Source organism: Mustela putorius, unplaced genomic scaffold (assembly GCF_011764305.1).
Source record: "Mustela putorius furo isolate JIRA1106 unplaced genomic scaffold, ASM1176430v1.1 tig00000238_pilon_pilon_pilon, whole genome shotgun sequence".
In the NCBI taxonomy this organism is placed as follows: domain Eukaryota; kingdom Metazoa; phylum Chordata; class Mammalia; order Carnivora; family Mustelidae; genus Mustela; species Mustela putorius.
Window position 1 is genome coordinate 869,405 of NW_025421324.1, and position 27,684 is coordinate 897,088.

The 27,684-nt window shown below is 52.8% G+C and overlaps 2 protein-coding genes across 10 annotated transcripts; one reads left to right on the forward strand and one right to left on the reverse strand.

The window, feature by feature from the left end:
* Positions 1-8: 8 nt before the first annotated feature.
* On the forward strand, positions 9-10,387 carry SMPD1 (sphingomyelin phosphodiesterase 1). 2 transcript variants are annotated; one of them, XM_004781171.3, is made up of 6 exons: positions 9-518; positions 1,434-2,206; positions 2,742-2,913; positions 3,334-3,410; positions 3,592-3,737; positions 10,147-10,387. In XM_004781171.3, exons 1-6 carry the CDS (start codon positions 219-221, stop codon positions 10,191-10,193), a joined length of 1,515 nt encoding a protein of 504 aa, XP_004781228.1. In that variant the 5' UTR covers positions 9-218; the 3' UTR covers positions 10,194-10,387. The 2 variants fall into 2 exon arrangements, with proteins under 2 accessions (XP_004781228.1, XP_004781226.1); XM_004781169.3 differs by lacking the exon at positions 10,147-10,387 and adding an exon at positions 3,902-4,883 and having other exon boundaries at positions 10-518.
* APBB1 (amyloid beta precursor protein binding family B member 1) lies at positions 5,001-27,547 on the reverse strand. Of its 8 annotated transcripts, none has more exons than XM_004781173.3 (15): positions 27,371-27,547; positions 19,146-19,880; positions 13,455-13,633; positions 13,299-13,355; positions 13,134-13,219; positions 12,956-13,019; positions 12,369-12,518; positions 11,858-11,985; positions 11,746-11,751; positions 11,332-11,446; positions 11,110-11,194; positions 10,773-10,856; positions 5,994-6,109; positions 5,670-5,846; positions 5,001-5,585 (listed from the first exon to the last, which is right to left on the reverse strand). In XM_004781173.3, exons 2-15 carry the CDS (start codon positions 19,864-19,866, stop codon positions 5,418-5,420), a joined length of 2,136 nt encoding a protein of 711 aa, XP_004781230.1. In that variant the 5' UTR covers positions 19,867-19,880; positions 27,371-27,547; the 3' UTR covers positions 5,001-5,417. The 8 variants fall into 8 exon arrangements, with proteins under 8 accessions (XP_004781230.1, XP_004781229.1, XP_004781231.1 ...); XM_004781172.2 differs by lacking the exon at positions 27,371-27,547 and adding an exon at positions 26,949-27,085; XM_004781174.2 differs by lacking the exon at positions 27,371-27,547 and adding an exon at positions 26,949-27,084 and having other exon boundaries at positions 13,455-13,630.
* Positions 27,548-27,684: the final 137 nt, after the last annotated feature.

Sequence of the window (27,684 nt, forward strand, 5' to 3'; positions counted from 1 at the left end):
CCCCGGCGCTGACAGGGCTCTTGGCAGCGGCGGCTGTCAGCTGCTGGGGAGCAGAGGAAGAGGAAGGGGTGGAGCTGCGTTGCGGTTGGACGCGAAGCAGTCCCCCGACTGCAGCGGGGGCTGGTCAGCTGTCTCTGGCGCTGCTCGGCCCCTTGAGAGCCTGCGCCTAGACCGGCGGGACACGGACGGGCGAAGCGGCCTATCTAGGAACTCGGGCAATGCCCCGCCACGGAGTATCTCCCGGCCAGGGCCACCCTAGATCCGGCGGGGAGACGGAATCGGACCGGTCCCGGGGGTCCCCCAGACTGAGGCTCCTGTGGATAGGCCTAGCTCTGGCGCTGGCCCTGCCCGACTCCCTGATTCTCTGGGCCCCTGCCGGGGCCCACCCTCTTCCCTCCCAAAGCCATCCCGCCAGGTTCGGTCGCTTAGTGCCCCAGCTCCGCAACGCCTTTGGGTGGTGGAATCTCACCTGCCCAGTCTGCAAAGGCTTGTTCACCGCCATCGACTTTGGGCTGAAGGTGAGCGCTTAAAAGGGCTGTGATGGTGTAGCCAAGGGGAGCGCTGGTGGGGGCAAGGGCGAGGGAGGTGCTGGGCCTGGGGTCCTGAAAAGCAAACCCAATGGGAAGGCTGGCATCTATCTACAGGCCTTCACCGGATTTGCTGTTTTTTAGGGACACCCATGATTACACACCAGGACCACCTCCACTGTGACCTTGTGAAGAAAGGAAAGAGTGCAAATTGTGGGCCGGCCACTGTGCTAGCCATTTTATATAGGTTAAATCAAACCTGTGAGGTGTTCATTACAGTTGTTATCTTCATTTTACAAATGATTAGAGTCTGGAAGAGGTGAAGTCACTTGCATAAAGGCACACAGCTGGCGGCTAGGGGAAGGGCTGGGACTTTTTTCCCTGTACATCTGACACTGAATCCCCTGTGCCTTAAACTTGGCACCTCTAATCCAGAGCACCAGGCCTTGTACCGGTTACTCAACAAGGACTTGAATTCAGAAACATCCAGGCATGTGGGACTAGATAGTGATGTCTTGACCCTGATGGGATTATGATGAGTGCTAGTTGGTCACTGAGCTCTGCAGTGTTCTCCAGGGCCTGCCCCAAACTGTGGACAGACATACTACCCAGCCCAGATTTCAGGGCACTCTGCAGACAGTGTCTGAGAAAGCCAGCTGGGTAAGCAAAAGGCCTGAAATGCCACTGCCTCCTGAGGGGAAGAGGAAGTATTGGCCTGGTGCTGCCTGAGTCACAGGGCAGTGTCTGTGGGAGGCAGTGTCTGTGGGAGGCACTGAGGTCTCTTCACAGTGGCACTGAGGCCAGCCTGGCCCCAGTTTGGAGATGGAGGTACAAAGGGTGGTAGCCAGGGTTGGCCTGTTTCCTGTGCTGCCTCTGACCTCTCATCACTGGTTCTTCCCACTACAGAAGGAGCCCAGTGTGGCCTGGATGGGCTCCATGGCCACCAAGCTCTGCAAACTGCTGAAGATAGCACCGCCTACTGTGTGCCAGTCAGCTGTCCAGCTCTTTGAAGATGACATGGTGGAAGTGTGGACACGCTCTGTGCTGAGCCCATCTGAGGCCTGTGGTCTGCTCCTGGGCAACACCTGTGGGCACTGGGACATCTTCTCATCTTGGAACATCTCTTTGCCAGCTGTACCAAAGCCTTCCCCACAACCACCCAAACCTCCAGCCCCAGGTGCCCCTGTCAGTCGCATCCTCTTCCTCACTGACCTGCACTGGGATCATGACTACCTGGAGGGCACAGACCCTGACTGTGAGAACCCTCTGTGTTGCCGCCAGGATTCTGGCCTGCCACCTACCTCCCGCCCAGGTGCTGGATACTGGGGCGAGTACAGCAAGTGTGACCTGCCCCTGCGGACCCTGGAGAGCCTGTTGAGCGGGCTGGGCCCTGCTGGCCCCTTTGATATGGTGTACTGGACAGGAGACATCCCCGCCCACAACGTCTGGCATCAATCACGTCAGGACCAGCTTCGGGCCCTGACCACTGTCACAGCCCTTGTGAAGAAGTTCTTGGGCCCAGTGCCTGTGTACCCTGCTGTGGGCAACCACGAGAGTACACCTGTCAATGGCTTCCCTCCCCCTTTCATAGAGGGCAATTACTCTTCCAGCTGGCTCTATGAGGCAATGGCCAAGGTGTGGGAGTCCTGGCTACCTGCTGAAGCCCTTCACACTCTCAGGTAGCTGAGGTCCATGGAAACCCAAGAAGAGAAAGGTGGATGATAGGGAAGGGAGTAGAAGATCTGGGCATTACCTGTAACTATTCTATCATGAGTCATCTCTCCTCACTGGCCCTCCCCCACCTCTGACCCTAGCTTCCATCCCTACCCTTATGTCCAGACACCCACCCTCACAGGGCTGACAGCATAACCTCTCCATGTCTTTGCTCATGTTGGCCCTCTCTAAAATGTTGGCACCCCCCATTTTAACATCCCAACTTTCCCAGGCCCAGATCATATTCCTTGTGAAGGGCTTTCCCATTCTAGCTCACTTATCTCTTCCCTGAACTCCTAGAGCCCTTAGCCTTCTGAGCCCCTTCATCTCAGTCACATGGGCCCTACAATCAGTACTGTTTTTTGGTCTTCAGCTGGAATGGGAGCTTCTTGGTGGAAGTCCTGTGTGCCTCTGCCTTCTACCCAAATGCTTAGCACAGGACTGGGTGAGCAGGACCTGGATTATGAATGAGTGTTGATCTTCATATTCACTTTGTTTCAGAATTGGGGGGTTCTATGCCCTTTCCCCACGTCCTGGTCTCCGTCTCATCTCTCTCAATATGAATTTTTGTTCCCGTGAGAACTTCTGGCTCTTGATCAACTCCACAGATCCCGCTGGACAGCTCCAGTGGCTAGTTGGGGAGCTTCAGGCTGCTGAGGATCGAGGAGACAAGGTGAGGGAAAGTGGTGAGAACATGGTGTAGTAGTTGCTGGTGGGGGTTGGGAAAGAAGCAGGCCCTTTGTGACCAGACTCCTATCTAGAGCCAGAACACCTGTGAGCAGAGAAGCTTGGTTTTCTGAGGCTCCCAATAAGTGTTCCCTGGGAGTTCGCCTCCTGGTCCCTCTTAGAAGCCCTTTCATCTACTCCCTGTCTCTGGCCAGCAGTGCCGGCCGTTGTGGGAAATGAGTACCAACTTTTCCTGGCCAGGGCTGCCTGAACCCCTCCTTGCTCTGATAATTTGTTTGTTTGTTTACTTGTTTATTTATTTAAAAGATCTAATTGGCTTTACTGAACAACTTATGAATCAGGCAGCATCCCACCTAGCAAATAGAGGGGCATTATCCCTGATAACCCTCCTTAACTCTCCCTGCAGGTACATATAATTGGCCACATTCCCCCGGGGCACTGCCTGAAGAGCTGGAGCTGGAATTATTACCGAATAGTAGCCAGGTAGGAGGGAGGTGGGAAGAGGGGTGGATGAAGGTTGGAAATTCCTTTCAGCATCTTATTCCTGCTGCTCCATTGGGGTAGAGGCTTCTTAGTTCAGTGTGTGAAGAAAGAAGCATCCCATCTCCCCAGGTTTCCTCCCCATCCCTAGAACCTTCTGAATATAATTAGTGTCTTCTGGCAGGTATGAGAACACCTTGGCTGGTCAGTTCTTTGGCCACACCCACGTGGATGAGTTTGAAGTCTTCTATGACGAGGAGACCCTGAGCCGGCCGCTATCTGTAGCCTTCCTGGCACCCAGTGCCACCACCTACATCGGCCTTAATCCTGGTGAGTGAGGTGGAAGGGAGCTATTAGGATAGAGGAAGTTGGTGGGATAGAGGAAGCAGAAACAGACTTGGAGCCAAGGCTGGCAAAGGGCAGGTGGGACATGTGACCCCTCCCTGGAGTGGCCTTGGCTCCTTCCCTCTCCAGTCAGTTCTCCCTCCTTGCAGGTTACCGGGTCTACCAAATAGATGGCAACTACCCGGGGAGCTCTCATGTGGTCCTGGATCATGAGACCTACATCCTGAACCTGACCCAGGCTAATGAACCAGGAGCCACGCCACACTGGCAGCGTCTCTATAGGGCTCGAGAAACCTACGGGCTGCCCAACGCACTGCCTGCCGCCTGGCATGACTTAGTGTATCGCATGCGGGGTGACACGCAACTGTTCCAGACCTTCTGGTTTCTCTACCATAAGGGCCACCCGCCCTCAGAGCCCTGTGGCATGCCCTGCCGCCTGACGACTCTGTGTGCCCAGCTCTCTGCTCGCTCTGACAGCCCTGCTCTATGTCGCCATCTAGTGCCAGAGGGAGGCCTCCTGGATGTCCAGAGCCTGCAGCCAAGGCCACCTTTCTGCTAGCACCCCCAGGGCCCAGAGCTGGGAAAGTGGAAATCTTAGAAAAGGAGCAAAAACCCCACATGGTAGCTGTGGTAAGAAGTGCATCTGAGCCCCAAGCACTCCAGGGAAACAGGACCTTCTTTCATGGAGCTGGTTTGGCTAGATAAAGAAGGGGCAGCTGCTCTGCCTGGGCCTGTCCTGGGACTACTGTTGTTCATGGCTGTGGAGCTAAGGTCTAAGTTGGCACTGTGCCAGCAGATCAGACAGGAGCTGTGCTGGCCAGCCAGGAACCCTGTACTGCTGCTGTCGCCTGGTTGTCAGGCTATTAACATAAAGATAAGAGACATGGACTCCAGACCCCTCTGTGATCGTCCCACTTACTTCTTTTAAAGCTCGGAGGGCAGGGCAGCTGAGTGGCTCAGTCAGTTAAGCCTTCGGACTCTTGGGTTTCAGCTGGGGTATGATCTCAGGGTCGTGGGATTAGAGCCTTGAGTGGGGCTCTGCTCTCAGAGTCTGCTTGGAATTCTCTCTCTGCCCCTCCCCCTGTGTGTCCTCTCTTTCTTTCTCAAATAAATTAATAAAATCTTTAAAAATAATAATAATAATAAAATAAAGCAGGGAGGGCATGGTGGCTTTGGGAATATGAGCCTAACTGAGGGGTCAGGGTACTGCAGGTGATGATGTAATGCAGGCACAGGAAGGCACACGGCTTAGCAGGGCAGACAGACTTTATTAGTGATATCAGTACAGCAGAGGTGCTCATGGAACAGGGGGGAGGGGACCCATGCCTGAACCAGTCCCCTCCTGCCCCTGCCGGACCCTACCAAGATGGGGCCTGGCCTAGACCAGTTCCTCCTGCTCCACCTGAAATGTGGGGGTGGAGAGCCAGGGGCTGGCTTTGCTTCTAGCTCCCCTTATCAATCCAGTATTGTCACTTCCTTGCAGGGATTAGGTCTCTCTCTCCCCAGCCCCTAAGCAGGGAACCCCAGCTACTGGGGAGGGGCCACTTTGGTGGGCAGAGGGGGGTGGTGCTGAGGCCTAACAATAGCCTCCAGGGCCCCTCCCTGCCCCATACCCTTGAGTTCCCTGGGACCCAACGCAAGCAGGTGGAAGGAGAACTGAGGGCTTCAGGGGGTATGGGCCCCCAGGCGTTTGGGCTTGAGGGAACCCCACAACGACTGAACGCCCCTGCGGACAGTCCACCCTACACGCCGGGCAACAGACTCAGCAGGGGGTGCTGGGAGGCAGGAGGTGGAGGCCTGGGAGCGTGCATCCAGACACTTCTGATAGCGGAGCTGTAAAGAGGCAGGTGGGGCAGTCACTCTCCAGCCTGCCCCCTGTGAGGTGGGCGTCATCACACCACCACCCTACCCACTTACCATGCACGCAGCCTGCACAGCCTCTGAGAGGCTGGCAGCATTGGGCTCACACCAAAACATGTGGCAGCAGAAGGAGGCTGGGCCGGCAGCCATGATGAATGCAAATGTGTGGACATCTCTGCCCACGGCCAGGAAGGAGAGGAAACGCACCCGACATTCCCCCAGCACTGCTTCCGTCTGGAGGGATGGAACCCGGTTAGAAAGGAACAGCCCAACCCTCTCTTCCACTGGACACATCCACCTTACTGGCAGCTCTTCCTCAACCACCCCAGGCTCCCCTCCATGGCAAAGCACAGCCATGCCTTCTCCCACCCCAGTCTTTACCTGCTGATGCAAGATGGTAAGGGTAGCAGGAGCCACACTGACGTGACTTGGGGTCCACTGCTCACGGCTACTGGAGGACAGGACTGACTCCAGGGCCCCATTTATTACATCCACTCCTGGAAGATAAGGACACAAATATGACACGACTAGGAGTGGGGAGAGGATACCCCAGAGCCTTTGCTCCATCCCCACTTGACCAGTCCACAGCGCTGTATAAAGCTGCACAGGTATCCCTTCCTTGGTACCCTCCTCCTTGGCTTCAGTGATTTAGCACTTTTCTGGTTTCTTCTATATTGAATCCTAGGCTTAGCTTTCTTCACCTGACTCAGCTTCTTCCTTCAACCTTCAAAATGAACTGATCCCCACCTAAGCTCTGACCTCCCCTTATCCTGGCTCTCAGTGTTCACCCATGTTCAGACATTTACTGCATCGTACCACAAGAACTCCCAAATCAGCACGTATTAGCCACTCCTCTCCCAAGACAACCTTTGTTTTGTTCTATATCCACTTGAGGTATGTTGACTTGTGTGTGTGGCAGTGCATGCCAGTCATTACAGTGCACAATCCCATGCACACCTCACAACAATCGATTCTTTTATCACCATTTTACAGATAAGGAAATTGAAGTTTACAGTTCCCCTGCTCCTTCTTTTTTTTCTATTTTCAGAATTAGAAGGACTGTCAAATCTTAGTTGGATTCAGTAAATTTCTGTAATTTCTATAATGTGCTAAAAGGACAGTTGTAGCTTTTAGATCAATCAACATCCCCCTGTAAAAGAGTGGCTTCCTATACCTCAAAGTGCTATTAAATACTTCACTCTTGGTTGCACTCGGCCGAGAACCAAGGCAGAAGCAACAAATAGCATGGCAGAGGCATGGGTTCTGGTCCCTGCACTACTCATGAATGTGTGACCTACTGTCTTTACCTTCACAGCTAAGAGGTTAGAAGAAACGGCCAATGTAAAGACATGCAGCTCTGTGGTCCATTCCTGGGCCATCTCGCCCCTTTCAGGGCCTCTGGGCTCCCAGAGGAGCAGACCACATGGACCCTTTGTGGGCAGAGGACAAGGAAGAGGACAAATAACTTCCTCAAAAGCCCTCCCTCATCTTGGCCTTGCTCATCTTACCTTTGGCTGGATCAAGGGCCAATTCCCCTCGCAAGCATGCAAGTCCTCCAAAAACTGGCCTCATCTGAGCTGTCAAGCCTCATATTGTATTGCTCCCTGAGCTTCAAATGATTTATGTAGCATTTATTAATACCTAATCTTGGCAAATGCCCTGCTAGGCAGATGGGGAATACAAAGTAAGAAGAGTATGCCCTCAAGGGACACAGGCAGTAACTGTGAAAAAGCCTCTATCTGGAGTGCCCTTTCCCTCTAGACTATGTGAGAAACTCCTAATTTTCCTCCTTCAGGGTTCACCCAGGCCCCACCCAGGAAGCCTTCCCTGCTGCAGGGCAGAGAGGGAATGTTGCTGGGACAACTCTTAGCACATCCCAAGGACAGAAGGCAAGTTTATTTCATCTCTGTGTCCCCAGTCCCAGCACAGGGCTTATCTACTTAAGGAATTCCAGATACTTGAGCAAGACACCCTCAAGGCAATACTGGCCAATGCGTTCCAAACTTGTATAACCAAGTAAACTAGGCGTCCACAGACGGGTGAAAACACAGGCAGTTCCTGAGTGGGTCTGGTCCGATTGGCAAGGGTGTGTTTGACATTTATGCCAGTCAGTGGAAAATCTCAAAGACTGTAAGTGTGAACAAGATATCAAAGTCAAACCATTTAATAAGCTCATAGGGCGTGGGGGTGGCACTTGGCCTTGGAGCATGGATCAGCACTGAGGTGGGGAAAGTAGTGGAACACTGTGGCCTAGAAACAATCTGCCATATTTGGTGACAACTCAGGATTAAAAACTTACCCTGACCCCTAGCCCTGCACTCCGAATCCCCCTTACTCTACTATGCATTTTTTTTCCCCCATATCAATTGTTGCCTTCCAACATACTATGTAATTTCATTATTGTCTGTCTCTCCTGACTAGAATGTCAGCTACCTGAAGGCAAGAATCTGTCAGTTTTGTTCATTAATGTGTACCAAGAACCTAGAATAGTGCCTTGCACAGAGCAGGCATCCAATAGTCACTTGTTGAATAAATGAATGATTTATGAATGAATCAATATTGCAGCCTCATGAGGAGCCAATGTTAAACTCCTAGAGGTTAAAAAGAGAGATGAGACAAAGCAGTAAATAACTTTAAAGACTCAATAGAGCAGACCCGTAGAGGTAACGGGCAGCAGAGGGGCAGTCAAGGATCGCAGACAGTTGTTTCATTATAGTGAGAACCTACATGAGGTGGTGGGTGGACAGGGGAGTAGGGGAATAACTAGAAGAGGCAACAAGGGTGTGGAAGTTGAGGGTGAAAAGAGAAAGAAATGAAGCAAAGGCGTAGAGGTCAGCCAAGCTTCCTTCCTGCTCCCTAAGCATGATTTTCTCACCCCCAGCTCCATGTCTCTGGCACTGCCTTGAATCCAACTGGAGTACCAACTCCCCTCCGCAAATCCAGGCCATCTTTCTAACCCCAGCTCAATCCCCACCCTTTCTAAGATGGGTTCCCTTATAGGATATAAGGTGCTGGTCATTAAAGTCAGCATGGTTTGAGGGGAAGAGCAGACAATTAAAGATGACCGGGGTTTGAGTCCTAGGCCTACCATCTCCTAGCCATGTCATTTGAGGCAGGTCTCATTCATTGTTGCATTTGTCTGTTCATTTATCCAGCCACCAAACAGTTGAGCTCTTCCTAAGTATCTTTTGATATGATATCTGACCACTTCTTTTTTTTTTTTTTTTAAAGATTTTATTTATTTATTTGTCAGAGAGTGAGCGAGCACGAGCACAGGCAGACAGAGTGGAAGGCAGAGTCAGAGGGAGAAGCAGGCTCCCTGCGGAGCAAGGAGCCCGATGTGGGACTTGATCCCAGGACGCTGGGATCATGACCTGAGCCGAAGGCAGCTGCTTAACCAACTGAGCCACCCAGGCGTCCCGATATCTGACCACTTCTTGAAGTGGCCTCTTTTGTGCCTCCCCCTCTCTCTCCTTCTGCTCTCACAATCCTTATAATTTCTCTGTCCATTAAGTGCTGGAAGGTCTAAAAGCTAGGCCTAGCCTCATTTCTCTTTTCACTGTGGGCTGCCACACTCACGGTTTTGATTACCTCTATAACCCAATAATGCCACACTTTAATCTGTAACCCAATCCGCTTCTCTGTGAATCCAACTGCTAACCCAAGTTTGTTACTCAGCTTCCCCATCAAACTTGGTATGTCTGAAACTGAACTCCAATCTCCATACCAAAACTGGCTTCTTCCAGTGTCTGCTACCTTTAGAGAATGGTGTCACTATCCGTTAATTCCCAAAGCCAGGAAGTCAGGAGTCAGCCTGAATACCTCCGTCTCTCCTCCCACCGTCAGTGAATCACCAAGACCTGTTGATTTTAATTATCTAAACACCTCTTGAGTCTGCACACTCTTCTTCAGCTCCACCATATTCCGTGATACTCTTCTTATCGGCCATGGCTACTCCAAGATCCTCTGAATTGATTCCTCACACCCACCTCCACCTGCTAAACATCTTTCTCCATGGTATAGCCAAAGCCAGCTTTTACAAAATTCAAATCTGATTATGCCAAGTGCTTTCCTGAAAACTCAGCTATAGCTCCTTGCTGCTCTCAGGATGAAGAACCAATGGTTAATGTGGCCTCTGAAATCATATAAGGTGTGAGTGCCACCCAGCTCCCAGCCTCTTCTGGCCCCAGTGGCTTTCTCTCAATGTCTTTGAAGTACCAAAGTGCCTTCCACTAGGGTCCTCTTCTACACTGTTCATCCTGCCTGGAGAGTTCTTCCCCTGCTTTATTCCTATCTCCATCTCGTTTATCCCATTAGCTCCCATTCATTTTTTTTTATCTCAGTTCAAATGTCACTTTCCCAAGAAAGTCTTTTTCCAACATAGTTTTATAGCACCTCGCTACTTTCTTTCAGTGAATAACTCAGTTAATAATTAGACATTTATTATTAATATGATTATTTGACTAACTCCTTTTTTGTTTTTGTTTTTTTGCTTTCTGTTTTTTTCTGCTGTAACCTGTAACCTCCACGAAAGCTGTGGCCATTGTTCTCCCAAGACCCAGCCCAAGGTGGGCTTCATAGGAATTCGTTAAGTGAATGAGCAAATAAATAACAGGTACTGTGAAAGCACTGGAAATATGAGACAACCAGACAGGCTCTACTCAGTTTCCTTATCTACAAAATGGGTATTACCATAATCCCAACCTGACAGGACTGTCAAGACTTAAATAACAAATAAGGAAGTACTTCACAAGCAATAAAGCATGTCACAACTATGCTCACGGCTTCCTCTCTGGATGCTCACAGCCTATCATCCTTAGCACTGCAGTACCAAACCCAGCTCCCAGCTGCTACCTGGTATTTACAGTCATCTCAGACCTGCCTCCCAAACCAATCAAAGCTTCTCCATGGGATGCAATAGTGCATCTCCCGATGTGCCTGGTTCACTGGTTCAAACTCAGTGAAGGCATGCCAACTGCTACTATAGGCAGAACACAGAGTGCAGATGGGACAGAGGTACAACAAGCTGGGATGCATTTTAAAGGGCAGAGTGACGTCAAGCAAGAAGAAGGTCTGGTAAAAAAAAGGCATTAGGGGCAGAGGGTGGGCATAGCCTTGGTATCAAAGTGGTGGTCCCTGGGTGAAGAAGAACACACATACCAACAGGTTTAGCAACAGGCACATTCCCCAGGTAATAGACTTGGAACTTTTGTACCAACTCATTCTTAGGTGCTGGAAATTCCACTGTGGGAAAGAAAAGAGGGATCAGTCGTGGTGGCAGACCTTGCTCACTCTGTCCCCACCACCAGGGCATAAGCTGGATATACACCCAGCCAAGGCCCTACCTCCCCCACTTCCCCATCTCCCTTTGGCTTATTTGATCCAAAGAATTTAGTCTCCATGTGCCCATGTCCACGTAGTAGTTTGTGCCTCCTCCTGAGTCACTTCACCTTTGCTGACAAAGCTGAACTGGACCTGGCAGGGTTGTGGCACTGACCTTGGAAAGGGACATCCACCAGTTTAGAGTGGTCCAGGGAAAGTCCATTTACCAAGCAGCGGGCATTACGCCTTTCGGCCATGATCTGAGGAGAGGAGGGCAGGAGCAAGGGAGAGTCTGTTAGGTCTCCGTTGCCCTGGAGTCCCCCACCCCCACTCAATGACCCCACCCACATCCTTGTAGAGCAAACGCAGCTAGTCCAGGGAGCAGAGGGGGCCGTGCCTTAGAGCAGATCTCATGCAGGCTGGTGGCGATGTTCTTGGCAGGTGCCTCACAGCGAAACACGTGGCACTTGAGCATCTGGGTCAGCTTATCGCGAGCTACGTAGGCAAAGTCCCTGTTGGGGGAGGGGCACCTCAGTGTCTCCCAATGCCATCCAGTGTGAGGTGTCATCCCTACCCCACCCAAGCCCTCCCTGTCCGTTGAGACTCCTTCAGGGCTTCTGCCCTTGGGCTGGTGTCCTGTGGGTGCCGCCTTCTGGCTGGGGCATAGACAGGCAAGCATGCCGAGGTAGGGGAAGATGGGCGAGCACAGCGGGCAGGAAGGGGCAGGGCAGAATAGGGGAACTTCGGTGCTTTGAGGCATCTGGTCCAGATGTGGGAAGAGGAACAGACAAGGTAAATTAGACATAAGTACCTCTCTCTGGGTCCGGCAGCACAAGAGAGGCAAAGAATAGAGTTAGGAAGGAGGGCCCCCACTCTGACTGCTGGATGCACCCCCACCCGAGGATCCCCAGCCCATCTCCCACCTTCCACTGTCCCGCCCGACGCCCCAGACGCGGATGCTGACGATGGGCTGGGCATGCAGTAGGGCCTGACTCTGCGGCTCCACCAGCTTTAGTGTCTCGTCTTCCAGCTGTAGCAGCAGGTCCTTTCCCTGTGGGCCCAGGAAGCAGGCACTCAGTGGAGCCCCAGCTGGGGAGGTGGCCGATCTCTGCCACCTCCAGCTCAGGGGAGGTCAGCCACAGCTCTGGGCCCCTGGCCCTGGTGTGAGACCACCCGCCCTGCAGGCCTCACTCTACTCGAGTCACGTCTGTCATCTCTTACATGATATGGTTTTACGTGATCTGGTCACTGCTAGAAACCATCTCCCCAGGCCACCACCTGGGACTGCACACCCATCTCACCAGGCTGTCATTTGCGGGGGTTGTCACCTCCCTCCCCCAGTCATCGCTTGGGCAACCCAGCTCTCTCACGCTCTCTCTCTCTCACAGCTCCCTTCCCTTTCCACTGAACCGCACCCGCCAGCTGAGCCCTCACCTCCCCCCAGCCCCCAGACATGGGGTCGTGCAGATTGTTTTTGTGGTAGGAGAGCTGCCGGATGCAGTTGTTGACAGCCACGCTGCTGCGTCCAGGAGCCAGCTCCTCCTCGGTCATCTCCACCCAGCCTAGGGAGCGCACGGCGAAACACTGCCAGACACAGAAGAGGGGGTGGGAGGTACAACCGGAGGACCCCCCCAACACAGGATGCTCTCTGCTAAGAGCAGAGGAGTTTCTGACTCAGAACATGGCAGCTGGGACGGTGTTCTGAGCTAAGACTGAAAAGCTCCCCAAACAGGATATGGTTGGTGGGAGGGGGATGGTCTCAGATGAGACCCCTGCCAGTACAAGAAAGCATCTGAGCCAAGCCTGGATGGACCCCCTGCCAAGGTGCTGGATTGGCTGAGTTAGACTCTGACATGCTTCTGGCTCAGACACAGGGATCTGTGCTAAGACTGGAAGAGCTCCTAACTCAGGACCTGGAGAGCTTCCTGAGACCAGAGATGCCCCCCCAGAACATGACACAGGGGGTCTCCTGCACACAGAGGAGCCCCAACCTGGGGAACGGGCATTGGTCTTGAACAAACCTTGATCCCTGGGTTGGCATTCCGTGGGGGCAGCTTCTCCTCCTCTTGGGGTAATGGCTCTGGGCTGGAGGAAGATGGTAACACTTGGTACAGATCCCTGAACATGAAGCTGTCCTATGGTCCCTCCCAGAGAGATCCATTCCCCTGCCAGCACATTCTATCATGCCTTCCCACTCACCTGAGACTCTGAGCTGGGAAGGGCAATGTCCCCTCCTCAGGGTCCTTAAGTCCCAAATCCATAGGAGCCTCCTCACTGGGTTCATCCTTGGGAAAGGGAGAGAGGGGTCAGGGCCAAAATGATGTCCCTTCTCCCCCTTGCCCATTGTGAAGCAGGTCCCCTCACCTTCCAAAATTCTCCATCCTCAAAGCCTTCTCTGTGGGCAAAGCCTGTCCAAGTGAGCTAGGAAGAGGGATGGGAGTGATAAGTGGGTGGCTCGTCTGGCTCCAGCAGCACCACCCCTCCACCCTTGGACAAAAGACAATAGGCGTGTGAGCTCACCTGAGACTCCTCTTGGGGGCTGCTCCCCTGTGAGGGAGAGGCCCGGCCCGGGGGCTCCCACTGGGTGGTCCCTGTTGGGATGTGCCAGTAGTAGGTCCCTGAGGTATCCTGGACCCTCATCCATCCAGCCGGCAGGTCGGAATCCGTCTCGAAGGCGTTGGGGTTCCAGAAGGAATCTGCTGGGTAGGGGGACTGATGAGGGTCTGCCCACCCAACAAGCAGACAATAGGTACTTATGCCCAGTCCTCTTGCGGAGACCCCATGGTGAAGAGGAAGAGATGAGGGAAGGCCCCAACACAAGGTTCCTGCTTCCTTCTAGAGCTTGCAGTCTGGAGTCACAACATGGGGGACCACCAGCCGGGGACATGACTCAGGTCTCCTCCTGGACCCTGCTTCTGGCTAATGTGCCCACATAGAAGGAAGGAGGGAGGCAGAGAGAAGGGAAGGAGACTGGGTGACCCTAACTGACCTCCTGTCATGGATATCCATCTCTCAAGTACACGGACTTATCAGCAACTCCCGCACACATGTGTGCATTAGGATACACAACACATACAAGCCCTACTACGATCCTGTGCAGCCATCACACAGAAAATACCCGCAGAGACAGCAGGTATCACAGTCAGATGCACACACATGAGCAAGGGCAAACATACACACACACACTCCAACTCCAGCCATAGCCTAAGGCAGACACCACACGCAGAGGTATGCACACACACAGTTGTATGTTTCAGCTCCCATCACACGTGTGCAGAAGCCACACCCACAACAACCCCCCACACATGTGTGGGTACCACCCAGACAGTGAATGTACACTCAGTCAACCTCTGCCACATGTGTGCAGATACCACAGACACTCATACCCTAACCCCTGGCACACACAGATGCGGGCAAACATTCTCTGCACATGTACACATACCTGTGACATACACCCCTCTTCTTCTAGCAGAGCCACACCACTCCAGCTCCGTAAGCCAGCTTCTGCCTCCTCTGCCTCTCCTCCCCACCCAGCCCCAGCCCACATCAAGCCCAGACTTGGGCTACCCCTCACCTGGGCTGCTGTCCTGCAGGATGATGGCCAGGAAGAAGTCCTGGGAGAACATGGCGCTGGTTCCCAGCCCCTCCTGCCTCCACCCTCCCTCCTCACAGCCCCTCCAGCCCAGCCAGCTGGGCTCACAGCCTGGTGCTGGGCTGCAGAGAAAAGCTCATCCCGCCCCCTTCTCACCAGGGCAGAGCGCCTGCCAGGCAAGATCCTCCCCCACCTGGCGCTCACTAAGGAGGGGCCAGGACCACCATGGGAGGGGACCTCCTTTGCGTGGGGATGGAGGGTCCTCATAAGACCCCAGCCCTTCCTGCTCACATCTCTTCTTTCTAATCCTGGCTCCCCTCCCCCAATCCTGAATCTCCATCCCACCCCACAACAGGCACCACAGCACCACAGTCAAACCTAGTCTTAGGGACACCAGGAAGCTCAGCACCTTGGGAATACCTCAGCCACCTGGGGCTCTGCAAAGCCTGGAGCTCTCAGCACAAAAAGGGTGTGGCTTCAGGGCTCCCAGGGATCCCTCCCCTGCCCAGAACCTGTCCTGCAGTTTGAGCCCCAAAGTGAGCCTTGAGGGCTGGGCCCCAGCAAGCTTGAGGATGGGCTTAGGGCTTCCCAGAACAGCCCCCCTCACCTGCCAGGGCCCAGCTAGGCTGCAGCGTCTCCTCGGCAACCGCAGCACCAGGCCGGCTGGGAGCGCCCAGACTGCTGACGTGCTTCCCGTTACCAGGGAAACGAGGAATCCTGACTGGTCCAAGAGGCAGCACTGAGGATACAGGCAGTCCCCAGACCCAGGCTGCTGGGCAACCAGGCACAGGGGTGCTGGGAGCAGGTGTGGTTACCCAAGGTGGCTGCACACCTGATGGGAGAGTTATTTCAGCAAGATGTCTTACCATCCTGTTTGCAAATGAGGTGGGCCCACAGAGGAGGGGCTCTTCTTGCCTGCCCAGCCTTCTAGGTAGCCATTACCACCTCGTCTCCCTCCACCCTCCCCTTTCCTCACGCCCCAGGGACTTAGAACGTCCACTCTTTCCCAGGGACCCTCTATCACCTTCAGGGCTCTCCTGTCAAATCTTCCGGGAACACGAGCACCGAGGGCAACCGTGCCCTCCACGGCCACACCCTTCTTCATGAAGGATCATACACCTCTTGAATCTGGGGACCAATTCGTCTTCTGACTGAGTCACGAACACCAATCCATCTGCCATCCCTGTTAGCCTGTACCTTCCTGCTTCAAAGAGCGTCATCCTTCCGATCTGTCCTGGAGGGGCCGCTCTCCTCCTCTCTCCCCAACCATCTGGGAGGCCCTTCTGGAGCCTGGCATATCTCCCTCCAAGCAGAGCCCCACTCAGGCCTTTGCCGCCGCATGCACACATTTATTCCAGAATGGACATCTCCCCTCTTGCGTCAACTCATTCAGGCGCTCACACACGGATTTAAAGGTTTGTGTATCATTCTTTCATCCATCCACGCATGTCTTCATGGTGAAACCAATGTAGTCATTTGCTCGGGAGTCAGTGAATCACGTAATGCTCTCTCCTCTTCTCCATCCCCATGTCACTACAGGAGTCCAAGCTACTACCTGCAATTTTTCCCTGGATCGCTGCAACAGCCTCACAGGTGGGCTCCCTCCTCCAGCTAGTCTCCTCCAATCTGGACTGCACATTACAGCCCACATGACTTTTCGAAAATACTGATCTATTCTCCACTTTAATACTCTTAATTGTTTTCTCTTGCCCTAAGGTTAGAACCCAAACTCCTTCCTGGGTTTGTGTGCTGTTCTCAGCCCTTAACCTCTGCCTCTCAACCTTATCTCTGATCACCCTCCACCCCTTGTCTCTCTCTCCCTGCGTGGCATGCCCCTCTTCCTCTCCAAGCCCAGCCTCCCTTCCTCAATCTTCACTGGACTATATCACCCAGTCCTCCTTCAGGGATACATGTAAAGGTCGTGCCTTAAAACTGACCCACCCCCTCTCCCGCATCACGCACACAGGCAGGGCTGGGTCACCCTGCTGCACCTTCCCCACCCCAGTGCTCACCACGCTGATCAGAGCCGCCTGTCTATCTCTGTCTCCCTCACTAGACTGTGAGTGCCATGAGGACAGGAACCTCTGTCCCCTATAGTATGCCTTCTCAGCATTTAGGACAAGACCTGACACCAAGTATGAACCCAACACAGGTAGTTAAGTTCATTCACTCATTCACTTATTCATTCATTCATTCATTCATTCAGGCACTTATTCAATCAAAAACTTTGTGGAGATCCTAGGCTGGGAAGGGGAAAATAATTTTGCTCAATTCTACTCCGTTCCTACATGAGCCCAGACTTTCTCCGTGGCCTTCAGGATCATGGCACCACAATTACAAAGGAGTAAGCAGTGACTGGACCCTTTCCCCAGGCTGAGGCTACACCACTCCCTCCACTTTCCAGAGTCTCCACCAGAGCTTGATCCTTGGCCATCGCCTCTCACTGAGGTCAATCCCCATGCCCAGCAGGCCCTTTCCACTTCTTCAGCAGTTCCAGCCTCCTTCTCCCAGGAGGCTCACAGGTGCAGCTACTGCACTGACCATCCCAGCAGCCTCTGAGCAATCACGCCCTCCAGTATTTGGCCTCTGACTCAAACCCCCAGCCCCCCAAGCTAGGGCAGAGTCTGTAAACTAGCAACCGATAGACCAATACAAGAGTCAGACTTTGTATGGCCTGCATGGTGCTTTTTCAAAAAACAGAGTTGGTTGTTAATATCTAGAAATTGAGATATTTCACATCAGTGTCCAGTTTTCAGTTTACACTGAAAAGTGTCATGAACTGGCTCCATTGCCACTACATTTCCCCTCACCCAACCCTATAAACAGAGTGAAGCAGCAGCTGCTCCCTTCAAAGGAGGTCCAAGCAATGACCATGGAAAGTCACTAACATCACAGAAAAGAGAGGCAATCAGACTTTGCCTTTGATGGAAGCACTCGATACCACCTATGAGGTGTCCTTGCAAAAGCAAAACACCAAAAAAACTCTCAAATCCAAATCTGATCAAGTCTCTGGAACACACTCCCAAATTTGCAGGAAATCTAGGGGAAGAGAAACCTGCTCGATGGCACCACAGGGACAGAGTCTGCAAATTCAGACCACGGAAAACCCAGGCCAACTAAACCTGTGTCACCGATTTAAAAACAACAACCTGCAAGCAGAAATAAAGAGGGACAGAGGGATGGAAGCGTAACATACAGCTCAGAGAAATTTTGAGATACACGTCCACCATCAAAAGGTCTAGGACTACTTGATTATTGATTCAAAATAATCAAAACTTTTTAAATAGCAGAGTGAGGGATCATTTATTAAACAACTGGGAAATCGTAAACACTGGATATTTGACAATATTAAGGAATTACTGTTAAATTTTTGTATGCAATATAATGGTACTGGGGATTGTTTTAAGAGTTTTGTTTTCTAGAAATGCATGGGTGAACACTTACGGATTTGAATGTTTGCTTTAAAATTACCTAGGCTAGGGCCTGGAGTAGATCAGGGTATAGATGCAGCAAGTTTAGTCATGTGCTAATAATTGCTGAAACTGCATCATGGGTAAACTGGGCTCACTATTCTAGTCTCTCCACTTTCGTAGATGTTTGAAAATGTCCATAATAAGTTTTTGGAAAAGGAAAGGGGATGATGCACTGCTCTTGGCTCCATGGCTCCATGAACTGCATGCTCCCCTGCAAAGGCTCCCCAGTTTGGGGTTTGGTACGGTGTCTGTTGCCAGGGGCACAGCAGAGTCCTTCCGAGGCTCTACTTAGACTCCAATCCACAGAACTCCAGGCTTGTAGCTATGACCCATCATCTCTGTCCTCTGTTCCTCAACTCTGTCTGCATCTCTACGTGACAGAGACTCAATTTATTTAAATGGGACACATTTAATGATCGGTCCTTGGAGTCCTAATACCTACTTTCTACTTTCTCCTCCTGTCCTACCCCACAAAGGATCTATTTATTCTTCCTTTATTTCCTAACCTTTAGTCAGTATTCTATTCCTGATACAAAGAATACAAAACGGTATCCTCGTAATGCCTTGAGTGGTGCTCTGCATACAAGCCCCGACCTCAGTCTTTCTGGGTAGACCTGCGTGGGGAGGTGCTGTTGCCTCCAAACCTGGCCTGGTAAAAGCTGGCTCACGTGCACGTGGCTCACTGTGCCGTATGCACCAGTGCAGGGTAAGCAGGGCTAAGAACTCGGGTCTAAACACAGTTCCACTATAAACACAGAATGTCTGTGACTATGGGAAAGCTACTTAACCTCTCCAGGCTGACTTTTCACCATCTGTAGCACAGGCCCCATAATAGTATCAGACTCACAACATAATTATGAGGATTCAGTACAATAACGCTGAGCAGAGGGCAGTACCTTGAAAGTGCTCCCTAAATGCAACAAGTCCACCATCCATCAGCGTCCACGATGGATGGATCTATCAGTTTGTGCAAACATTCTGAATATAGGAATAGTTTTGTTCAGGAAAACCCAGTTATGGCCTGCTGAGGACTGAGGACATGGGCTCTGTGGCTCATGCCCTGGCTGGCCCTGGCCTTGATTTGGAGAGGCCTGACCTCTGCCCTCTTGCCCTCCCATCTTCCCCATGTCAAGCTCCATAAGGTACCTGTGTCCTCCGGGGAGCCGTAGGAGGGGCTGCCCTGGGATAAGGTAGCCCAGCTTGAGTCCTCGTCACTGGCCGCACTGTTCCGCATGCCAAACAGGAGGCTGGCACTCTTGCTGTGATCTCGGGGACCGTCGGCAAGGGCCTGGGGTCTGGGGGGCACCTCCACACTCTCCGGGGGCTCAGGCAGCCCTTGGGGAGAAGACAAGTCCTCCTCCTCCTCCTCCTCGTCCTCTTCCTCATCATCCTCCTCGGCCTCCCCTGCCGCCTTCTCCTCTCCTTCATCCGGCCCCTGCTCTTGGGTGCTGATGATCAGGCCAGATCCTCGGAGCCCTCTGTTGGCCGCATTGTGGGCAGAGAGCTCCAGCTCAGAGTACAGGTGCATCAGGCCTTTGGGGCCCAAAGGTGCCATCTCAGGCTCCTGACTGGCCTCCTCTGCCAGGGTCAAGGTCACGTTGCGGTTCTGGTCACGATGGGCTGTGGCAGCCCGCCGGAGCTGGTTCTGGCCCTCCTTTAGCCACTTGGCATTGGCAGGGCCTGGCTCAGGCCCACCCCCCTCCCCCATGGCACTGCGCAGGTCCTTGGGTCCCACAGCCGTGGCCTGCAGCTTGGAGTTGAGCAGCTGGTTGTGGGCAGCGTGCAGGGGCAGGGGTAGGCTCAGAGCGGGGCCTCCGTGGCTGTTGGCATTAATGGCCGACTGGCTCAGTGATGACGGAACAGACATGGCCTTGGCAGATCCTGCGGGTGAGGAGAGGAGACCGCGTTGAGCCTCCAGGTGGGAACAGCAGCACCCCTACATCTGCCTGAGGCTGTGCTCTATACCTCCTCGACTCCCTCATGCTCAGCAGACCAGCACCCACCAGTCTGTGTCCTGGGAGCTATTTTCCCATGACAACGACTAGGCTTAACTCCTGTCCCCTCTCACCACCACCCACTCAACCACCATCTCCACCAAAGGCTAGAGCCAGGTCTACAGTCTCCCCTGGGCCCCAGTCCCCAGTCCTGAGCTTTCTGAGCCAGCACAGCCAGCCCCTGCTCTGCCCTCACTCCCAACGGCAGAGCCTCCACACAATGGCTCTCTGTGCGTCCCCACCCCCAGCTGATCCGAGCAGGGCTTACTGTGCCAGGGACCCAGTGGCTGTGGGACTGGCTCATGTGCTCTGGACACTGGACACTGGCTGCCCCCTTCTTCTTGCCATGCTGCTATCCACAGTGTCCCAGTGTGAGCTCCCCAGGCAGTATTCCTATCATCATCAATCACTGGGCTCAATCAGCCCTGAAGCCCAGCCTTACTAGGGACTGTGAGAATAGGAGAGAATGAGCTGCAGACCCATCTCTCAAGGGCATGGACCTGGGAAGGAAGGTCACAGAGGAAGGACCATCAGCTCCAATTCACGGCTCCTTTGGCTGGATGAAACTACATTTTGATGAGTGTTTCTATTAGGTACCTCACTTTGGGCACCACTCCATCTCCCAGACCCTATAATGTCCCATGTCTGGTGGCTCACTGCAGGGGCTTTTGACCTGTACCCTCCAGGCCTTCAGGTCTTGATCTGAACATCACCTTCTCAGTGAGGCCTTCCTCATACCCTTTTAAAACTGCATGCCCCCATGCCCTCTCTCAGCAACACCCAAACCTTCCCTGGTGCCTAGAACCATCTGTCAAGGTATTTACCAATATTATTATTACTATTTGTTTAATGATTGTCTCCTCATGACTATAATTTCAGTTCCATGGTGGAGGATTTTTTCTTTTTTTCAATGCCATATGCCTAGAGCTTAACACAGTAATGGCACAGAATGGGAATTCAATAAATATTTGTTGAAAGGCCCTCCTATTTCTTCCAGGCCTGATTTTAGCATTCCTCTGCCAGTTTCAGAAAACACACTTGGGCCACGTTACTGTGTCTCAACCACTGTTCGTGGTGGCCCAACCAAATCCCATCTGCCCTTCATGGGAGGGGATCTTCTGGTCCACAGTGACAGCCTCCCCCCACTTCCTGTCTCCTTGGACCCCTCTCACTAGAAGCCTTTGAGGATCACTTTCTCTGCCTACCTGTCCTTCCAGCCACATCACCCAGTGATCCCACCACCAAGGTCTCATTGCATCCTCCCCATCTCTCCTACCTTCCATTTCTCTACTCCCCTCCCTCCCTGACCCCTACTGTAAAGTGCTTACTCCCTGGACCCTCACTGCCACCACATCGCCGGCCATTCTCCCCGACCAACCACTACCCAATTCTCCCTCATCCTGGCCCCCTTAGCTCCTGCTGTCCACTTCCCCCATGCCCTCCCTGAGTCCTCCCATAAGGTCTCCTTGACCCTTGTCCCCAGCACACAACTCTCCCTCACTGCCTGCCTCTCACTGCTGCACACCTCTCTCTCTGACTCCCACTGTATGGTTCTTTTACCCCTATTTCTCACCTGAGAGTTCTCTCCCCACCCCAAAACCCCACTGAGGAGTTCTTTCTCCCCCTGACCCCCAGCCCTGGTTCTCTCTGCACCTCACTATAGCTCTCAGCCCTGAACACAGCTTTAGGCTGCCTGTCTCTCAGGTGGAGTGCATGACGCCTTTCCATCCTGCCTCCCTTCCCAGACCCTAGCACAATTCTGTGCGCACATCTGTGACATGCATTGAAAAAATGTTCCTGTCTGTGTGTCTGCTTCATGTGGAACTGCTGGGGCACTTGGTGTGGCTCCACCTGGGCAATAAGCAAACTCATGGTCACTGGCATAAACGAGAAAAATAAACAGCTCTGCCACTACCTAGAACCACAGTAATCTTCCAAAAATGGAAACCAGATTGTGTCACTCCCCATTTGGAAAACTCAGATGGCTCACTGCTGCCTTCAGGATAAGGGCTGTGCACACTAGCAGGAGCCTCCTTGAGCAAATTCCTATGACCTCTCAGACCTCCTCCCCCTTCCCTGCCTCCTTCACACCTGACATTCCAGCCTCACAAAGAGTGGCAGATTCGAGAAAATGTCACACCCTAACAGCTCTGGCTCTTTGTTTACAGTGCTCTCCCCCCCCACCCCCGACCTGGAATCCTGTCTCCCCATGTGAGAACCTCTGCTCATGTTTCAAAACTTGGCTCAGCAGCACAGCTCCGAAGCAGTGAGCCTTTCCTATTTAGTCCTCCCTCTTCATGCTCAGGGGACCAGTCCCTCCTCCATGTCTCACGATAGCCGGTGCCCCACTCCAACCAAACACCTGAGACTGTGTCTTACTCAACTTCACATTCCCATTACCAAGGAGTGTGCATTGTGCATGTGCCACAGCGTGGGCCCTCAGGGTGGACCGAAGGAAGGATGGAGGGGACAGACATAGAGTAAGAGGAATTCGGAGGCTCAGAACTCAGAATCTGGAGGCTGGAGCAGACACCAAGATAAGCTTGTGTGGCCCTGTGGGCTGAAAGAAGGCAACGGGAGTGTTAAGGAGGGTGATGGAGAATGATGAAGTGTACCCAAGAAGGCAGGGCGTCCCAGAGCAGCGAGGACCAAGATCTGGAGAAAAGGAAGGGAGGGAGTTAGTGTAAGCCGACATGCTGGCCCAAAGGCTGCTCCACGGTGGCATCTCCATGAGTGTCAGGATGGTGGGAGACCTGTGGCTGGCAAGCGCAGAGGATCATGGAGATGACGAGCCCTTCTCTGATGCAGCCAGGCTTATAGGAGGTGAGGATAGGACCGACCTCCTTAGCACTTGGAGGTGTGATCTGGGAAAGACACACACACTGTGAGGCTGGGGCGCTGAAGAGCCAGGTCTTCTCCAGGACAGCCCTGTCCCCCTGGTCACCAGGGCAGAAGGTACTAAGGGAGAAATGAGGAAGTTCTGTTGTGAATAGCACTGAAGCCTAGGTACCTGGCTCAAGGCACTGTGTGGAGCCATCACCTAACTTATTGTGGTCAAAGGGTGACCAGCAGCCCAGTATCCTCAAAAAGAGGCACATTTTGGAGTTTGGTGTACCTGAAGCCTCTCAAAGGATGGAAAGAGCCACATGGATTCTGGCTCAAGGTAGGGAGCTGGGCGGAGCCCTCATGGAAAGGAGCTAAAAGAGTGGCGGCTAAGCCTGAAGGAGCTGCGGTGGGGGGCACATCCCACTCAAGGTCAAGCCTCCTGTAACCTGACAGCTTACTATTTGCAAGGCACTGTGCCAGGCATGGGGAAGAGTGATGAGTTATAAAGCAATGGTCCCTCCCCGGTGGAGCACAGAGATCAGCAGGGAAACCACCCCTTACTGTACAGAACAGTGCCAGTGTCTGGCCAGTCCCTGGCACCGATGAGCACTCCCTATTTGTTGAATAAATGATGGAGTACCGATGGGGAGCAATAAGGCACTACAGGGGTAAGAGTCTGTCTTCCTCTATCTAGCCCAGACATCAGCAAAGAGCTACTTGAGGAAAGGACTTTTTTTTTTGTTTAAGATTTTATTTATTCATTTGACAGAGAGAGAGAGAGAGATCACAAGTTGACAGAGAGGCAGGTGGCGGGGGGGCGGGGGGACGGTAAGCAGGATCCCTGCTGAGCAGAGCGTCCAATGCGGCCTCAATAGGACCCCTAGACCATGACCTGAGCCAAAGGCAGAGGCTCAACCCACTGAGCCACCCAGGCAAAGTCCAGGAAAGGACTTTTAAGTTGATAGAAGAGCACAACTCTCCTGGGACCACCCCCTGCACTAGCCCTCGCTCCCAGAGGAAGACCTCCCAATCCTCCTTCACAGAGGAAATAGAAGCCACCAGTTGAGGGATGTCCTCAAACACAAACTTGCTGTCTTCAACACCTATCCCTTCATCCTTCTTCCTAAGACCAACTGCTTCTTCTGTTACTTCCCTCCTTCCTTTCATGACTTTCCAGGAATTTTATACCACTGTTTATCCATTTTCTCTTCTATATAATCAACCTCTCCTTCTCAGTGGGACCCACTATCTACCAACTTACATGCAGAATGTTTCTTTACTGACACTCCTCCAGTGCAACTAACTGCTCGCTCTCTCTCGCTCTCTCTCCCCCCTGCCAGCTCAAGCAAACTTCTTGAAAAGACTTGTCTCTACTCACTGTTGTCACTTCCTCACCTTGCACTCACTGCTCAACCCTCTCCAATCCCGTTTCCACCCCCAGTACGTCTCAGTAACAGCTCTTGCCAAGGTCAAAAGAACCCTATGTCATCTAATCCAACCCACACATAATCTTGGTTGTATTCTCAGCATCCCTCGACACCCTGCTTCTCATCCAACTTTCATCCATGGCTTCCTCATGCTACATCTCCCGGTTTTCTGCCTACACTCTAATTCCTGTCTGGTGGCTTCTTAGACCCCTATGCTGGCGCACCTTCTTCTACCAGCTGTTACACACTGGGATTTCTCCTGGCTTATTCTTATGCCCTTTTCTCTTTCTCACCAAATATTCCATGTAAGTATTTATTCGTGTCCATAGATTTGGGTGTCACCTCATTGGGCATATACTGCCCATTTCCAAATTTACATCTCCATTTCAGACCCCTCATCCAAGCTCCAGACATGTACATTCAATTTCCTACTCAACATCTCCACCAGGATGTCTCAAAGGCTTCTCAAATATGCCTGCTTATGTTTCTCTCTCCCACACCCTTACTGGTCCTCTTTCAGAATCCTGGTTCATGGAGGGATATAACCACCTATCCTGTTGTGCAAATTAGAAGCAGGGGTACCATCCTTAACACTATCGTCTCCCTCACCACCCCCTACGTTTAATCAATCCCCAGATACTGATAATGTTATCTCCAAGGAAAATTTCTGGACTTCATCTACTCTCTTCATCCACTGTCATCACAATCCACACCAAGGACAAAGAATTTAAGGTCAAAATTATTAACGTGGCCTAAACTGTCCTGCTCGGTTTAAACTGGTCTCGGCCTTCCTCTCCATCTTCAGCCTCACTGGCCTTCTTTTGATTCCTCGAAGACCTCATGCTCTCTCCTTCCACAGTGTGTTCGCATGTGATTTTTCTCTTCTGCCTGGAACCTCCTTCTGGTAACCCTCAGCCTAACTAACTTGAACTCAACCTTTACATCTGAGTTCAAATGTCACATTCTCAGAGAAGTCTGCCTCAGCTCTCTCTCTCTACCTCCCAGACCAGTTTAGCTTGTGCCCTTATGTATTCTCAAGGTACCATCCACTTCATGGTATTTATTACACTTGTCATTTTATTCTGATTCCCTCCTGGATTGTGGGACAAGATTGCAGTCTATTTTGTTCATAATTATATCTTCAGCGCATAATACTACCTGATATATAAAAGGTGCTCAAAGTTTATTTGCTGAATGAATAAATAATTAGATCGCTGCAATTTTTTTAAAAGATCACACTGTGTTGAGAGCATTTAATGGGAGGTAGGCAAGAGAATATATGCTATTAGAGCAATGAGGGGGAAAAGAGTGTTGGCCTAGATTAAATCTGGTAGCAGTGAGGATGGAGTGAAATGAATGGATCTGAAAAATATTTAGGTAGCGGATGTGACAGAATTTGGTGACATTAGATGCAGAGGATGAGGGAGAGAGGTTAATCTAAAATGTGGCCCAGGAATCCAGCTTGGATAACTGATTGGAAAGTAGCCATTTCTGGGAGCTGTAGGAAGAACAGATTTGGAAGAAGGGTAGAGAGGGAACACATGGAAGATAATTCAGCTTGGGATCTGTAGGTATGGAATTTCTCTTGATTCAATGGGGATGTCATGAGGGCAGCTGTATATGGAGTTCAGAAAAGAGGTCTGGGCCGGATACATACATTTAATAATAATCAGTATAGATATAGATATAGATATAGATATAGTTATATGAATCTGAAGACTTGGGAGGGACTAAAATACCAGAGGAGAAAGTACAGAATAAAAGAACACAGCTCAGGACAGAACCAAGAGCCTTACCAACATCTAAAGGGAGGGGAAGGAGATGGTAGCAAATGAGACCATGAAGGAGCAGACAATGCCGGACAAGAGAAACCAGAAAAATGCTTCCAGGAGAGTTAACTGCACACCACTGCATATACTAAAAGGTTAAAGGGGGAAACAGGAAAGTGTCCCTTGGAACCGGCCACATGGAGGTCTCCCGTGACCTTGGCTCCAGCAGTTTTGGTGGATGTCCACGACAGAGACCAAATGAAGTGGTTTTGAGAATGAATGGGAAGTGGAGACATGGAGACAGCAAGTGTAGGCAAGGTTTTGGCTTTGAAAGAGTAGAGAGAGATGGGACTATGCTGGAGGGCTGGGAATGCAAGAAATGCACAGGCAGATGCAAAATAGGTTCGGAATAACCTCTGAATTGGCGGTAGCAAAACTACTCTTAATGAGTGCGGCTGCGAGTGCTAGGCCTCCTGTCTGAGCTGGGGACACAGCCGGCCCCAGGGCACACCCCTCGGTCGCTGAGGGCACCTGAATGCGGCTTGACAGATTGCAGGCCAGGGACCCTGCAGAAAACCGTAAAGGCTCTGGCCACCTCATCCCACGTCCCATTCCCAGCCCTAGACCTCCCCTCCCCCACACCCCTCCCCCCATCGACCCCTCGCTTCGTGTACCCCATTCTCGCCCCTCTCCAGCCCCGAAGGACACGAGGTAAAGGTTGGGGAGGGGGCCTTGTGATGACCGAGGTGGAGCCTACAAGGGAGGGACAGGACGGCGGTCGGAATGCGCGCGGCGGGAGGACCGTCAGCGGGGATGGGGCCTGACCGGGGGACCCAGACCGAGGGACCAAAGGGAAGGGGCTGCAGGGTCCGCCGACTGCTGGGGCTCGGGATCCGACCTCCAGAGCTGGGCCCGGGCAGGGGCAGCTCTTACCTGCGTGGGGAGGCCCCAGGCCCAGGTGGCGGAGGTGGCTCAGACTGCGGGGCTCCGGCTCCGCGGCGGCTTCTCCATCACAACATCCCCCGCCCTGGAGCGCGCGGGCCGCGGGGCCGCGCCCCGAGCGTCGGAGGCGCGCGCGGGGCGGTGGGGGGGGGGTGGGGAGGTAGCGCGGAGAGGCGCCATCTTGGGCCGCGCGCGGGCACGGGCGCGCGAGCCCGTCGCGGGCGACACTTGCCGCAGCTTGCCTGGGGGCCTCACCCTGCGGGACCCTCGGGCCTCCGTGCACCCTACCGCCCCGCTGCCCCGGCCAGCCGCCAGCCCTGGGCCCGAGTCCCCGGGTCCCAGAGCTCTGCCCCTGCCTCCGCCGACCCCTGCCCAGCCGGGCACCGCCCTCCGCGGCGAGGCCCCGGACTCACCGAGAGCGCCCCGCCGGGCCCTGGGTCCGCACCCCCGCGCGCGCCCCACCCACGAGGCTGGAGCGCGAGGGGCTGTGGCTGTGGCGGGCCGCGGCAGCCTGGGGAGGGGCTCCGAGGAGGCAGCTGCTCCACTCTTGCGGCAGCAGTCCCTGACGTCCTGGTGGAGAGGCGATGAGGACACAGCGTCGGGAATAATAATAATAGATCGTATTTACTGACCAATTACACTATGCCGGGCTCCGTGTTAGAAGTTTTTCAGGCATTCATCCGCACATCAGACGTGTGGAAGACGCCACTGTTACCCTTATTTTTCA